The following is a 14,890-nucleotide window of genomic DNA, read 5'->3' as shown; positions in this document are numbered from 1 at the left end:
AAAGAATTTCTTTCTGTCTCAATCAAGGAAGACTCCGTTTGTCATGCGAACTCGCAATATGTTGTCATTGGCTGCTCGTTACCCGACGCGATTGTATTTTGTGATTGTCCATCGTCCATGAGGTCCATGAGGTAACATACCTTTTCCCATAAACATTAAAAATGAAGTCATGGCTACGAAAGCATAGAAGGGTGTTTCACGAACATTTTTTCCCCAGCTGGTTAATTGGTTAATATTCCGTTCGGACCCTCAGCCATCGACAGACTATTTTTACTGCCTGTAGACATTGAAGCATGGCTGTTCCAAAAATGTTTGGAACAGCCATGCTCCACGCTTTCAAATTTTCAGGGATTAGGGTTGAGTAGAAACTGTTTCAGCAGATCCATTCGTTAGTGGCATGAAAATTTGTCGCTACCACCGGGATCCGAACCCAGGATCTTTTGACCTAGAGTCAGACTCGCCGACTACTAGGCCAACTTGGTCGGCTTCAGGAAAGATTTCGACCGCAAACTCTCAAAAAGAGAGTTTTTGGGAGGTATCTTAAATCCAATTTTCCGACCCTATGAGTAGTATTGCTAAAAAATTTGCCTCCATGGCCTCAGATCCCTCTTCCCGCGGATGATCATAATTTACCAATTCAGTCTTTGAATCACATTAGGATTTGTTCTGAACAATTAGAAACCCATTTTTCCTATATCTTTACTACAATACGGGTTTTTAAAATATGAAATGAATTTTGCTTGGAAGGAATTTCGATCTGCTAAATTGTCGAATATGAGCTTACGTAGCACGATTAAATCGACTAGAGTCCGCGGCTTTGGCTAGTACGCAAATGAAAATCCTTCAATCACACACAACCTAGTCAATTTGATGGCCCTTTTTGAGCATGTGCCATTGTGCCATGTGCTTCATTCGACCGCGGCGTCTTTTAGGATAGCGCCTTCATGCAACTATTGATGCAATTATTTGTGCTTGAGGGACGTCCATATTGCATAGGCAGAACTTTGAAGGCGTTCTAATTTCCATTGCCCACGCTACTATAGCGTCACGCGCGTATAACTATGGGCTAAGGGCCGCACAAGTGTATTACGAAGGCAAGTTAGGGGAGGGGGATCTGAGTTTGCCTTACCGGGTCTTACGTGAGCCTTCTACACGCAAAAAATAGAACTTTTAGTAAAATTTAATTAAATTATTTTTAAAGAACATTAAATACTTTTGGATTTTATTGACTTTTAATGTAAATAAATTTTTCATTTTTTTAAAACTTTTACACTTTATTCCTCGCATGTTCCTTTGTGTGTTCTGATTATGAGCTACTCGTGGTTACCAGTGCGAAAGGCAATGCGAATCATGACGAATTCGTCAAATGAAAAGATCCGAAATTCCTATTGGGTGTCACGCAGAATGGGCCTGTTGCATGCAAGAGATACAGCCGTGCGAATAGACTTTTTAGAGGTTAAATGACACGAAAATTACGATGGTCACATTAAAAAAGTCTGAAATACACTCCTTACTGCGCAATTTGTGTTGTTAGGAACGCGCTTTTTCAAATTTCCCGCGTCTGGGGGCAGTTTTCTAACGGAAACAATTAACGGCAACTCGCGGCTATTTCCGGTCAACTAAAACTGACAACATAACCTAAAAATCGGAGCTCGTGATATCGTGAAATGAAATGTAGGAGGATTGCGTTGGATATTTAGAAGTTGATCGATTTGGTTACCGCATAAAGCGTATATGGACCACTGTAGGAGATCACGCTGGGTTTGTAAACAAACTGAAGGAAAAAATAACAACAACAACAACGACTCGGCATCTTCCGGAAATCATCGAGCCCGCCGTTTGCTCGTTTCCGGTGATTAGAAAACTGCCCCCAGACGCGGGAAATTTGAAAAAGCGCCTTCCTAACAACGCAAATTGCGCAGTAAGGAGTGTATTTCAGACTTTTTTAATGTGACCATCGTCATTTTCGTGTCATTTAACCTCTAAAAAGTCTATTCGCGCGGCTGTATCTCTTGCATGCAACAGGCCCATTAATCTTCTTGCAAATACTTGCCCTCTTGAGACTCTCCTGAGTTGAAAATATCAACATCAGGCTCGAATACAGATGAACGGAAATGGAAATGAAAGTTTACGAACAAGTGATATCAAAACCAGCGTGTCGAAATGAATATTCAGTGCCGTATTTAGTGCGTTCCGCAAAAAAGAAGGACGACGAATCTATGCATAGGCAGTGTGCTTTGTCGTGTCCGCGCCAACCGAGAATTCAGGAGAATTATCTCTGCTTTAATACGGCTATATTTTAATTATTTTCAATCGGAAATTTTTTTTAGTGCTTTGCAATTATCTACGTGCGTGAAAGGAGGGTATGAGACCGTGCGAGACCCTTCAGGGTGGTTTCAGCTTGAAACATTGTAAATGTTTTTCTAATGTCTCTCAAATGTCCGACTCCAACGATGATCGCGTGAGATGGATAGTGCAGTTTTCCTCGGATATCTTTAATGCTACCCGTCCGTTTCAAGAAGGTACCGATAAGCCCGACCCAAATCGAACGATGATCTATTGAGAGACGAGATAAAATCCCGGTGGCTCGACCGTAAAGTTTGGACATTTTCAGATAGGTTAACGACTTGCTCACTGATTTCTAAACAAATCGGCTGAATGACGACGGTGCAGATCTTCAGTTTTCCTCTAACAGCTCGTCATGTTGTACATTTTCAAGCGGCTAAGAAAAGTAAGTTTCCTTTTTAGTTGAACATGATGTTACTTCAAGAAGGTTCCGAATACCTTCCTGTTCGTAAAGCGAACTCGTCTTAAGTGTAAATTCCGATTATTCGATAGACATCCCTCATATAACTTTTTCCCGTTGCTGTGCGGGTTACACGGGTGAAAATGATCTGATCGTACCTGCTGGTGTGAGTGTACGATAGCAAGTATTTCACTTCAAAAAATCATAGATTTTTCTCCAGATAGGTTTGCCCTTTTCGTGAATGTTCAATCACAGGATGTTACGTATCTAGGGAGAAAAGTACGTCCGCAAAGAAAAACTCAAAATCGAGATAAGTATTTATATATATTTTTTTAATTATGCCTATACTCCAAATTATGTTTTTTAAAGTGATGTAAATTTCACCCCGATATTATTCTGGTTCGGCTTGATACTTTTCCCTCTCTTTCTCTCGTACTTATTTCAAAATGTTTGCCAAACGTATCTCTATGCAATGGCACGTATATAAATACTAGCCGTTCAGGGCGCGCTTCGCGCACCCCTGACTATGATGCCCAATACATCATAGTGATCAAATGTCCAGCTACCCAGAAAAAGGGTTGTCGAATGTCGGAGATCCGGGGGGCGCAGCCCCTTGGATAGCCGCGAGGGGTGCGCGAAGCGCGCCCAGAACGGCTAGTATTTATATACGTGCCATTGCATAGAGATACGGTTGGCAAACATTTTGAAATAAGTACGAGAGAAAGAGAGGGAAAATTATGCAGCCGAACCAGAATAATATCGGGGTGAAATTTACATCACTTTAAAAAACATAATTTGGAGTAATAGCAACTTATACTTTTAGTTTGTCATACTCGCGACGAATCGTCGGATAAAAATGCAATTTAAAGCTCACTACTGGCAGAAAAATTAACTGTGAAGCGCTGGCAATTTATTGTATGGGACACTGGAAGGATTTTAATCAATTCTGGAAAACCAATTTTTGACCTCATTTGACAGAATAAAAAGCTCTCTTGAATGAAATCGCCTCCGCGGATTAACAATAAGATCTCTTTTCCTATGACAAGTCACAAATGGATATTTATTACGAATTTAAGTATACACATATCGACGGTGTAAGTCGGCAATCACAAAACTAGGTTTGCGACGTCGCAGACTTCCTGTCATACTTTATTTTTTAAACGGAAAACCACTCAACGGCAATTCTTTCAAACTGCCGTGATTTTTCTTCTATGTGCGAAGAAAATTCTGCAAAAACTTCAAGGAATGATGTGAACTTGTTCTCTTTTAAAAAAATAACACTGAGGCGGAAATTTTCAAACACCGCAAACGAGATATGTGATTGCGGATTTACGCCGTCGATACGTGCATTCAGTGGCGTGGCGTGTTTTGCGATGTATCGATTGTTATGCCATTTAAACCTATGGAAAAGGATCGTTAACAGGGTGGCCGCAGCGAACATCTTAATTTAGATCCTTTACCATCTTAATATCTAATTTGAAAAATAGAATGAAATTGTGAATCAACCACTGTACTAATTGCGAGGGGCGTTGGTTCATTTGAAAGGTGTTGTTCTCAATGCTTCGGGAAAACTATAAATTATTTTCTGGGGTTCGTCCCCGATTTTTAAATCCCTAAAAACTCATAAATTGGATGAGGGGAAGTGGGGGTTTTTTGTTTTTTGTTTTTCGGAAAAGTTTTGTTGCTACGCATCTTACTTTACTGTTTGCTGTCTTTTTATCAGCTGTTTTCATTCAACAATCATCATTAAGTGAGGTTACTTCCAACACTCAACTGCCATCAACTTACATTTTTCTTTTCCCGCGTTTTTTTTTTTTTTTTACGGTTTTTCATGATTGGTTCCATCTTTTTCCTATTGCCAATTTTTCCTCATTAAGTCAATAACCTCCAAGTTTTTTTTCTCATTTCCGATCAGAACTTTTCACGCTGTTTCTTTTCAATGTGTATAAATATGTTTATTATTAATTTCCATTTTCATTTCATCCTTTTTCTTCTGATTTATTTTTTTTAATTTAAAAATTGAACTTTTCAGTTATGATTTTGTTAAAATAATAATAATTTTTACTAATTTTAATTTTAAATTTAACAGTTGTTATGAGTGAAATTTTCAATGACCGAGGCGGTCGTCCTCCAAAACGTGGTCGCGTTTTCCAGAATTCTTCGCATGTTCGTTTAGTGAAGCAAGAACTTAACTCTGTTATTAGTATAGAAAATCAAAGTTTCATTTCTTCATTTCGGAAGTATAAAATTGATGATCAGAACTTTGATGAAAATTTTGTTACCAAATTTTCAGTCGGTTCAATGAATATAATTTGTCATCATTGTGATGCTCGCCATTTTCAGGGTGAAATGTCCAATGGTCATTTTAATAACTGCTGCCAAAATGGCTTAATTTCTTTACCGAGTATTCGGACAAATACCGATTTGAAATCATTATTTTTATATTCTCCAAATTTCATAAAGCATATCAGAAATTATAATAGTGCTGTTGCTTTTGCCTCTTTCTCTGCAAATCGAATTGATATTCCGGGTGATGGACCTTATTGCTTTAAAGTTCAAGGATCCATATATAGGTAAGTTTATTTAATATTTACCGTTACGTAACGTACTTTTTTCAGTTTCTCAGTCCGTCCCTCCCTCCTTCCCACCCCTTAACGCATCCGGAATGCAGCTGCATTCCGGAACTTGCTGTTTCCTGTGGAACGAAGCTACCAATGAATTGAACACGAAGACTTGGGAAAAACCATTTTTATCAAACAAGTTAAGCTAGGAACATACATGGGTAATAAACAACTGACTTATATGTGGAATAGTAAGATAACGAAACAAGAAAAAGATAACATACCAGCAAATACGGAAACCAGAAAGCAGACTGAACATGGAAAAAACGAAGAAGAAAAAGCGGAAAAATTAGATGAAGTTAAAACAGGAGCAGAAAAAGAAGAAGAACCAGAAGGAACAGCTACTGAAGAAGAAAAAGAAGAAGCAAAAAAAGAAAAGACAAAAGGAGGAAAGAAGAAGAGCAAAGTTGTAGGAAATATAGGAAGAAAAGCAGGACAGAAATGGCAAAAGAAGAATCAACAATTTAATCGAAAAAAAAGCAAAGTATTTAAAAAATAAAAAAAGATCTTCTTTAAAATTAGTTTGAAAACAAATGTAAAACCTAAAAAATAATTTTGTATGAAGATTAAAACAAAATTTTAGTTTAAAGTTTACTAAATAAAATTACAATTTTTGAAAACATTTGTTATATTTATTCTCTCAAAGAAATAATTAGACCCGATTCAAAGACAAAACAGAAAATTAAATGAAAATAAATAAATAAAAAAAAAAAAAAACATGTGAAAGTGAAAAGTGTGCAGGAAAAATAAGGGGCTGCGAAGCAGCCCCATAAGCCCCTAGTATAGGTTTAAATGGCATAACAGTCGATACATCGCAATTCACGCTACGCCACTGTTGCTTTGCTACGATTGTTCTGGTTATTGTTCATTGATTGTTCAATATGTTTCTTGGCCAATGAACAGTGTTTACCCTTGCAATTTGCCTCTTTAAAATTGTCCAATCTTATGACTTATAAGAAACTCCAAAATATTTCTGCGAGCTTAAATTTCAGCTGGAGTATTAAAATGTCTAATTTACGGAATATATATGCAAAGCCAGATTGAGAAGTACCTTTTTTCGAACGAGCAACCCGTGTTGCAGCAATATGGTGTACGCACGAGCAGATGAAAATTAAACTCAATTTGCAAAAGCTCAAAGCAATTTGGCGGACTGATCTTCTCGGCCCTTTTTGGATTTCATATCTTTTTTTTTTAATTTTAGGGCGGAAATTATTTATCGGATGCTAACTACTTCCAGTAAGGATTTTTACATAATTTAATCTGGAAAATCATTCTGTTCGGTCTGTCTCTGAAATTACATTATCAATAATTTTGTAAGATAACAAGGTGCATGGCATGGCATGGCATGTAAGTCCATGATGCAGATATCTGCCTTACGCAGAGTTCCACAAAATAAGGAGGTATTTCCGACTTTTTTCATGAGATTTCTTCATTATTTTTCTCACAGAAATAACACATCGACGGTGAAACTACAAGACCGCGTACCTCGGTTTGTTACGTCATAGACTTCCTGTCATACTTCATTTTTTAGATGGAAAACAACTCAACGCCAATTCTTGAAAACTTCCGTGATTTTTCTTCTTTGAGTGACGAAAAAGCGGTGAAAACTTCAATGAATGATATTGGTTTGTTTTCCTTAATAACAAAAATAACATGGGAGGAGAGATTTTTAAACACCGCAAACGAGATACGTAGTCTGGGAGTTTTACCGTCGATATGTTGTAATGGATTGCAATTATTCCACTACTGCTATTGATACAACTGCGTTGGAGTGTTGTGTATGTTGCCTATCTACTGATTGAAGGAGCCTCTCTTATTGAAGTGTACTGCAATGAAATGAATGAACGCAAACGTCGCGCGTCGGCTGCGATTCATCAAACCACCGAGTTTAGTTATTCACTTCTAAAGAGTGTCTTCCTCCTTTAGTTGTCAGTATGTCAAGTCGAATCCGAAAGTGATCCAAATGCGTGGCGTGCTTTGCGATGTATCGACTGATCTGCCATTCAAACCCATGGTAAAGGATCGATAAACAGGATGTTTGCTACGAACACCTTAATAATTACAGTAGAGTCTCGATTATCCGCGATAATTGGGACCGGAAATACCGCGGATAATCGAAAATCGCAGATAATCGACAATCGCGGATAATCCGAATCTACGCAAGACGGCCGGAAAAAGTCATCGGAAAGACTGTATTTTAAAGGAATCAGTAAAGACACTTACCATGCATTAGAAAAGAATATAATTATTAACTAAGAATCAATAAACGTTGCCTGTTAAACAAATTAAACTTTATTCCTTGAAGAATTTCTTGGTGGAAGATTGAGTCATGGATTTGAACCTTTTTTCGACCAACCCAGAGTTGAAAGTGCTCTGACGCTTTTCTACCTTTGTTTTTAACACTCAGGTAACAATGAAGGCCTGCACTTGCGCGTACAAATGAAAAGATGGTTTCTCCAAAGAGGAGAGGAGTGACCCCGAATTTCTCCGTTCGGTACCGGTCGCTTTCAAAATAAATAGAACGTAAAAAAAGTCAGTTCCACAGACCGCGGATAACCGAGGCGCGGATAATGGAGACTCTACTGTAATGCTTAGCCATAGCTTGAGATGGGGAAATATCGATCGATCACTCACGCCTCGTCGCTGAAACTTGACTAGATGATTGCTGAAAATGTTCGAACTGCATTTTTCAACTGAGGACTTTATTTCAGTTGTTACAGGTGCCTCAGCACCCATTTTCAAGGCCCTCTGGACTTCAAGCTGCAGGGATAAGTGCACTTTTTTTGTGTATTCTCACTTTCATCGTTGTTTCCCATGATTCTCGAGAATATGAGCAGAACAAAGGTAACACTGATTTTAAGCCAGCTGATTTCTGATAGATGTTGCAATGCTATTTTTTGAGAGGGTCAAAACTTTTGATGTGAGATGAACGGGTTATTTGTATATTCAGTTCGACCACTAAAATTGAATTTTATAATCCATTGCAGCATTGACCGTTACACTGTAACAGTTCAGTGCTTGTTATAGTTGTTTTTTACCTCTAAATACTAAACTCTAAAGAATGATATTTTTTGCATCTAAACACTCTTAAATAGTAAAACCCATTTCTTCTCCTGCAAGAATGTTACTTCCGTGACAGTTTACTTGAAACACTCATGCAGGGTTGCCATGGTGAGGATATAGAAGAAATGTCAAAGAGAGTTTTTAGTATATTGCATTCAGGAACCAAACTTTTTGGCTAATTTTAGATAAGTCATACCCGTAATTAGTTTTCTTATACAAACGGGTGTTCTGGGCCGGAAATATTAGTTTCTTATGCAAAATATAGACCAATTTTAGATTCTTTGGAAATTATTTTAGAGTGTTTTCCATTAATAATTAAAAGTCCAATTTTCCGAGCCAACTCGACAATATAGTGTCGGTAAAATGTTGCCATGCGGTGAATTTTGAGCAGGACCTCAGTCCACGGAAAGTGGACTGAGGCCCTCCTTTCCTCAGGGGAGTAAAATTTACAATTAGCATGTTCAGTCCCGTCCTAACATTGTTTTGCAGAGGTCCTGGGTTGGGAACCATACAAGAACCGGACAGTAGCTGCACTCCTGGCGGTCATCGATTCAGAAGAGGGCGCAGAGGAGGTGTTAGAAGATCCCGAGTGTAGTTCATCCCTTCTTTTGGTTGTGGTCGTTCACTCCAGTCCCAAGAACGAGGAGAGGCGCATGGCCGTGCGTCACACTTGGGGCTCCGCCAACGACCCCTCTGTAAAAGTGGTCTTCCTCCTTGGAAAACTCAGAAACGAATCTACAGAATTCCAGGTCAGCTCCAATTCTTGCTCACAGAGCAAATGCTTGAAAATCAAGTTTGCATGTCTAAATCTAAAGCCGATCAGTCCAGAATTATCGCGATGAAATAAAAAATGATGAGTTTCTTAAAGGGAATCCACTTTAAATTAGGAAAAGACATGTACCAGACATGTACATACTCTAGGGTACTATAATTTTTTCTCCACCACTATACATCTTCAAATCCTCCTCTTCCTCGGGGTAGAGCAGACTTCACAGGTTTAAATATTTTACTTTTTTCGATGCAAATTAAAATTTTGTCTAAAACTCATTATACTTAGATGACTTACCTTTATTCTTTACGCACAATGGCCTTTTCGAGCCCATCTTCAGGTGATTAAACTGGTACGGAAAAGTTAAAAGTTCGGCGTGAAGGTAGCCGCGTCGTCGCGTCGGCGCGGTTATTATCACGACTCTCGTTACCTCGATCAGCTAATCCCACTTCAGATTTTATCACTGCATATTCTTCTATGATGTGAGCAAGGCAGGAGGTGTTGTCAATGTCGTCACATAGCTCTCTAATTGAGTGTTAAAGAGCTCCATTGGAGCGGCCATTGTGCGTAAAGAATAAAAGTACCTAAGTCATCTATGTATAATCGGTTTTTGAATTTTTTTTAGTTTGTATCGAAAAAAGTGGTCATCGTGCCGATAAAACGTTAAAAACATTGTGCAGTATTCAACAACATAATTAAATATTTTAGTCTCGATTAAGTTGTAATATCTCATGATTAGTTTGATTCATATAGCTTCACTTTTCGACGAGTTCCAACATGCTTTGTTCTTCCAACTTCGAATTCCATCAAACTTTTTTGTTGACATTTTGTAAATTTTAAGATTATTTTCAATTTTTGTCTGGAATAATATGCTTTCTCCTTCTCGTGATACTTACGACAAAGTAAAAGTCCTTAATTTCTCAATGTATAAAACGCCCTGATGCCTTCCTTTACCTTTGCACCAATATAGACCGGATAAAACTTCTTCTGATACTTTTTAGAAAACCTGAAAATCCCAATTCCTTTACGTCCTATTTCTTAAATTTTCATGACTAATGCGAGTAACCCGTTTTAAGGTGCCTTAAACTGTAAGAAATTGGGTGCAGCGGCACTCTCACGTCAGGCCAGTAAAATTAGTAATAACACGAAGGGTCAATAAGTCATAGTTTCAGAAAAAGGCTACTCACACTAATATGGAAGAACGGAACTGAATGCAAAGGGCTGGCAAAATGAAAATGAGACGCAGAAATTATATTGACTGGCGTAATTTTTTTATTTGTTAAATCAAACATTGAATATTTTGGTCCACAAGAGAAAAAAAGAACCTTCGATATGAGATACATGGGTTCGAAAGACGGTGTGTAACTTGAATTGTTCAAAGCAGCTGTTTTTTTATAATTGCAATGACATCACTATAAATAACTTGAGGCTTGGCGAGCCTTTAATTGGTTGAGAGAGGATAAGCAACGACACATATTATATCAACAGTGCACTGAGCTATCAAAAGGCACCAATGAAAGATCACTCATTTAAATCTAAATTAACAAACGCAGTTATAATCAACTTGCGAGAAGTAAGCGTAGCTGTGCTGAGAGGCGTACAAGAAAATGCAAAACGCCTTCATTACTTGCACTATGCAACACAGACATCCCTCGGGTAGGTTTAGATGCATTTGCGCCTTGCGCTACACGCGCCAGTTGATAATTTCTTAGCTCTCCTGAGAAAGAGCACCGGAATTCGGGGAAAATATATATTTATCATAGGTTCTGTACTTATAAAATATTATACTGCTCGTTTAGAGGTAAAATAGTATGCAAAAATTCAAGTGTTGGCATATAAAAATTGAGGATAAACACGAAAATTGTAAATTTTTAACAAAGAACTGTTCTGAAAGACGAAGTGAGAGGATCTTGGATGATTAAAAGCACTCAACACTAGCGATTCTATTTTGTCATTCAGGAGGATTTCCGTACTTTTTCCTCGTCGCAAATATCATTACATGGAAAATCATGAAAATGTAACAGTATCCATAAAACTAACCAACCTGACGCTTAATTATTATTGAATTTTCATACAGGACAGAGTTTTTACATGATCAATTTAATTTTGCAGGAAAGAATATCAAAGGAACAAGAGTCCTTCGATGATATAATTCAAGAGAATTTTATCGACACTTACCACAACCTAACCATCAAGTCTGTCCTAATGCTGAGATGGTTCGTTCAAAACTGCAGACAAGCAAAGTATTTATTCAAGACCGATGACGATATGTTTGTTGATTACCGGGTCTTGACAAAATCCCTGAGGGAGCCCCTCCCAAAACGAATCGATCCGGAGAATTTTCTTGGGGGCGTTTTGTCGCAGGATGCAAGACCAATTAAAAACATAACAGATAAATGGTAAGCTAATACTCATTATACCCATGTAGCCAACGTACAAAGTAATTGCCTAATCTTCTCTTAAAATTTTCTTTTTGACAAGAAAAAATTTCCACGTACTCAAGTAAAGTATAAATACTCTACTTCCAGCTCTTAGAATTAAAATATGAGGAAATATGCCGAAGCAAGTGGAAAAATTGAGCAAGTTCCCTTATCAAAGGCGGTCTGATTGCTTCATAGGTGGATCCAGACACCACGAACGGAGGAGGGGCGCACGGAGAGTCCGGGGGCCTCTTCCAGAAAATTGTCGAAATTTTTTAAGCATCTGATATGCAGTTTGAGTCAATTTCATCATGATTAATTACTAAATGAATCACTAAATACAAAAAGGGCACATGTCCAGAAAACCAAATTGTTCAGGAGACACAAAAAACTGTTTCTTTCGTGGTAGATATTTTTTTAATTATAACGACTTTCCGAAAAGTATCTACCACGAAATAAACCGTTTTTTGTGTCTCCTGAACAATTTGGTTTTCTGGACATGTGCCCTTTTTGTATTTAGTGATTCAAATGTAAGCGTCTCCTTCTTTCTTCCATTCCTTCCTTCTTTCTTCCTTCTCCTTTTCTTCCTCCTTTATTCCGGCGAACGGGAGGATGGCGCACCGACGGCCCCTATGCCTCCCGCCCAGTGGCATATTTACAGGGGGGGGGGGGGTGCAGGGGTAGGACTCCCCCCTAGAACCCCCCAAAAAGAGAGAAAAAAGAAGAGAAATCAAGGGTAAGGAAGAAATATCGGGTGGAGAGAGAAGACGATGATATTTTCGTCTAGAGAAACGAGTGGAAGGATTCGAAGTCGGACAAACGGGCCTCGAGCGTCGCCTCAGAAGCCTCATTTTTTCTTCAGGAAGTTAGTGGATTTCTTCCATCTCATACTTAAAACAAAACCTCCCATTTGGTCTTGTATGAACGGTTTTCCATTTTTTAAAGGTCTTTTTGGGGAAAAATATTGGAGAGCTTCTCATCACTTTTCATGACAGAAATTATTAAAAAGTGGGGTATTACGGGGTTAAAATCCTATAAAATCTCCGAGGGTGGCCCCCCGGACCCCCCTGCCATTGGGAGTATTCCATACCCCCAGACCCCCCTTGGGAGGTTTATCCTCCCCCCCCAACCTTATCCTGCATACGCCACTGCTACATCCCTGCGGGATGTGGATCCACCCATGGATTACTTTACGTTCTGCAATTGAGGACACCGCACCAAGAACAGCCTATAGGCGTATAGGTCGTTATTACGCCCATCTGCTTTTCGGATTCTACGTACCCTGGACTATGCTGTGGTAGCGATAGAATATAGATAGGTAACGGCTCGAGGTCGAAAAACCTTTTTTTTCCCGAGTTAAGTCAGGCCTCTGGATCGATGGGTGCAAGAACGACCTATAAACGGGCCTATAAGGTGCTAGTTACCCCTTCCTTTACTCACTATCGATATTCTTTCATTTTGCGTTAATCATGCGTGATTAAAATGATTTATACTTCATATTGCCACCAAAATGACTGTTGGGCGTAATAATGGCCTAGAAACCGCTTTTTTAAATTAAATATATGAGAGTATAAACCCAAAATGTATCGCAAAATCTACCCGGCATCCTTCAATAGAAGGGTTAGGTCACCCAAAGACACCAAAACAGGGTACCTGCCTAGAAAAGTCTGCGCAGTACATCAAAAACAAAACTTTAAATGCGTTTTTCTCAAAACGCGGTTTCCAGTTATAGGCTGTTCTTGGTGCGGTGTCTTCAATTATATTGTTAAATCAGAAGCTGTGAATGCCAATATAAGAATCGTACTGTAGTGCTCTGTTAAGAAGACAACAAAGCTAACTGACATAGTTACATTACAGTCACAACGAGTCACAAGACAAAATTAATTTCAAATTTCAGGTTCATGCCATCCTACCTTTATGCTGAGAGTACATATCCTGACTATGTAGCTGGAGCAGGCTACTTGATGTCCAGCCAGGTGGCACAGAAACTTTACAAAGCTTCATTTGAGGTTGAGATGATTCACATGGAGGATGTTTATGTTACAGGTTAGTGACTAAATGAGCTTTGAAATTCGATTTTAAACGTTGAAACGCGGTGAATACGTAGAGCCCTCGGCATTATGCGATTATGGTCTGATTCGTATGAAAATGATTAAATAATGACAAGAGTCACCCGGATCTTATAACTTCATCATGAATGTAAAGTAGCCGCCATTCATTCCACCGTAGTAAGGAAAAACACAATATGAACCTCCAGGCGTTGCTAAATTTCCTCCAATTTAAACACAAATCTCCTAGTAAACTAATGAATATTTTCTTCCATTTTCTCAGATAGTGTCACTCGCAATTTCACCTAGAACTACTGGAAATTTCAAAGAAAAGTATTCAAAACTTTCCTAAAAAATATATTTTATCAAGAGGAACTTGGCAACTCTTAAATGTTCATACGCCGTTTTTCCTTAGCACGGCAGTATTCTCCCAAATGTCACCTATCAAAAAAGGATCTTTCCTCTCGTTGCATTTATCTTGAATAGAAGAAAGGTACGGATGCTTCAGGGGTGGAAGTCCACCTTTTATTTTTACTATTACTATACAGACTGCTTTCAAAATGACGACTGTTATGTATTCTGCGAAGTTCTGTGTCAAATTAAGTTTTCAGTATTTTGTATATGCTGAAATATAGAGGTCAAAAATGGGTAAATTTTCTTTGTGCAAATTGTGAGAGACTTTGCTTTTTTAAGAAGCTTTTCACTCGTAAACTGAGGAGAGGAATTAGATGTGATGTTCATTGAATAAAATGATCGTATGAATTGATGTAGGAAAAAAAGAAATATCTCTCCAAAATGATACTTTATATGACGTGAGCTCTGTTTTTGGGAATATACTTCATATCTGCTTCACCTCAATTTATCTTTCATTTTTCAGGTATTTGTGCTCAGAGAGCTGGCATTGAACCGATCTCACTTTTTGGTTTCACATACGCTGAAATAAAAAAATTCAACTGCAAAACACGTTTCTTCATGAGTCATAGAATGACTCCTCATGAAATGAGCGACTCGTGGACAACACTCACCAATTGCTCATCGGCGACTTTTGTCCAATCCATTTTTCAAGAGGAAGAGTGCGGGATGTGGGAAAAATTTAAAAACTTGTTGAGGAGATATATTTGAATATATGTTGGTATTAATTCCTCTATTGTGTAAGGTAAAATGTTTGTCTGTTATTTAAAGTATATAAATATTTTTTACTTTTTTATTTATATATTTTAATT

At 38.2% G+C, this 14,890-nt stretch overlaps 1 protein-coding gene across 2 annotated transcripts; it reads left to right on the top strand.

Moving 5' to 3' along the window:
* The first annotated feature begins 2,427 nt into the window (after window positions 1–2,427).
* LOC109039345 (beta-1,3-galactosyltransferase 1) lies at window positions 2,428–14,874 on the top strand. Of its 2 annotated transcripts, none has more exons than XM_019054789.2 (6): window positions 2,428–2,731; window positions 8,079–8,211; window positions 8,920–9,179; window positions 11,312–11,598; window positions 13,517–13,665; window positions 14,545–14,874. In XM_019054789.2, the coding sequence occupies exons 1-6, from the start codon at window positions 2,702–2,704 to the stop codon at window positions 14,787–14,789; spliced, it is 1,104 nt and encodes a 367-aa protein (XP_018910334.2). In that variant the 5' UTR covers window positions 2,428–2,701; the 3' UTR covers window positions 14,790–14,874. The 2 variants fall into 2 exon arrangements, with proteins under 2 accessions (XP_018910334.2, XP_018910333.2); XM_019054788.2 differs by lacking the exon at window positions 2,428–2,731 and adding an exon at window positions 6,571–6,767.
* The last annotated feature ends 16 nt before the right edge of the window (window positions 14,875–14,890 follow it).

This window comes from Bemisia tabaci, chromosome 7, assembly GCF_918797505.1.
Source record: "Bemisia tabaci chromosome 7, PGI_BMITA_v3".
NCBI lineage: Eukaryota > Metazoa > Arthropoda > Insecta > Hemiptera > Aleyrodidae > Bemisia > Bemisia tabaci.
The sequence above is the reverse complement of the archived record's forward strand: the minus strand, read 5'-3'. Positions and strand labels throughout refer to the sequence as shown.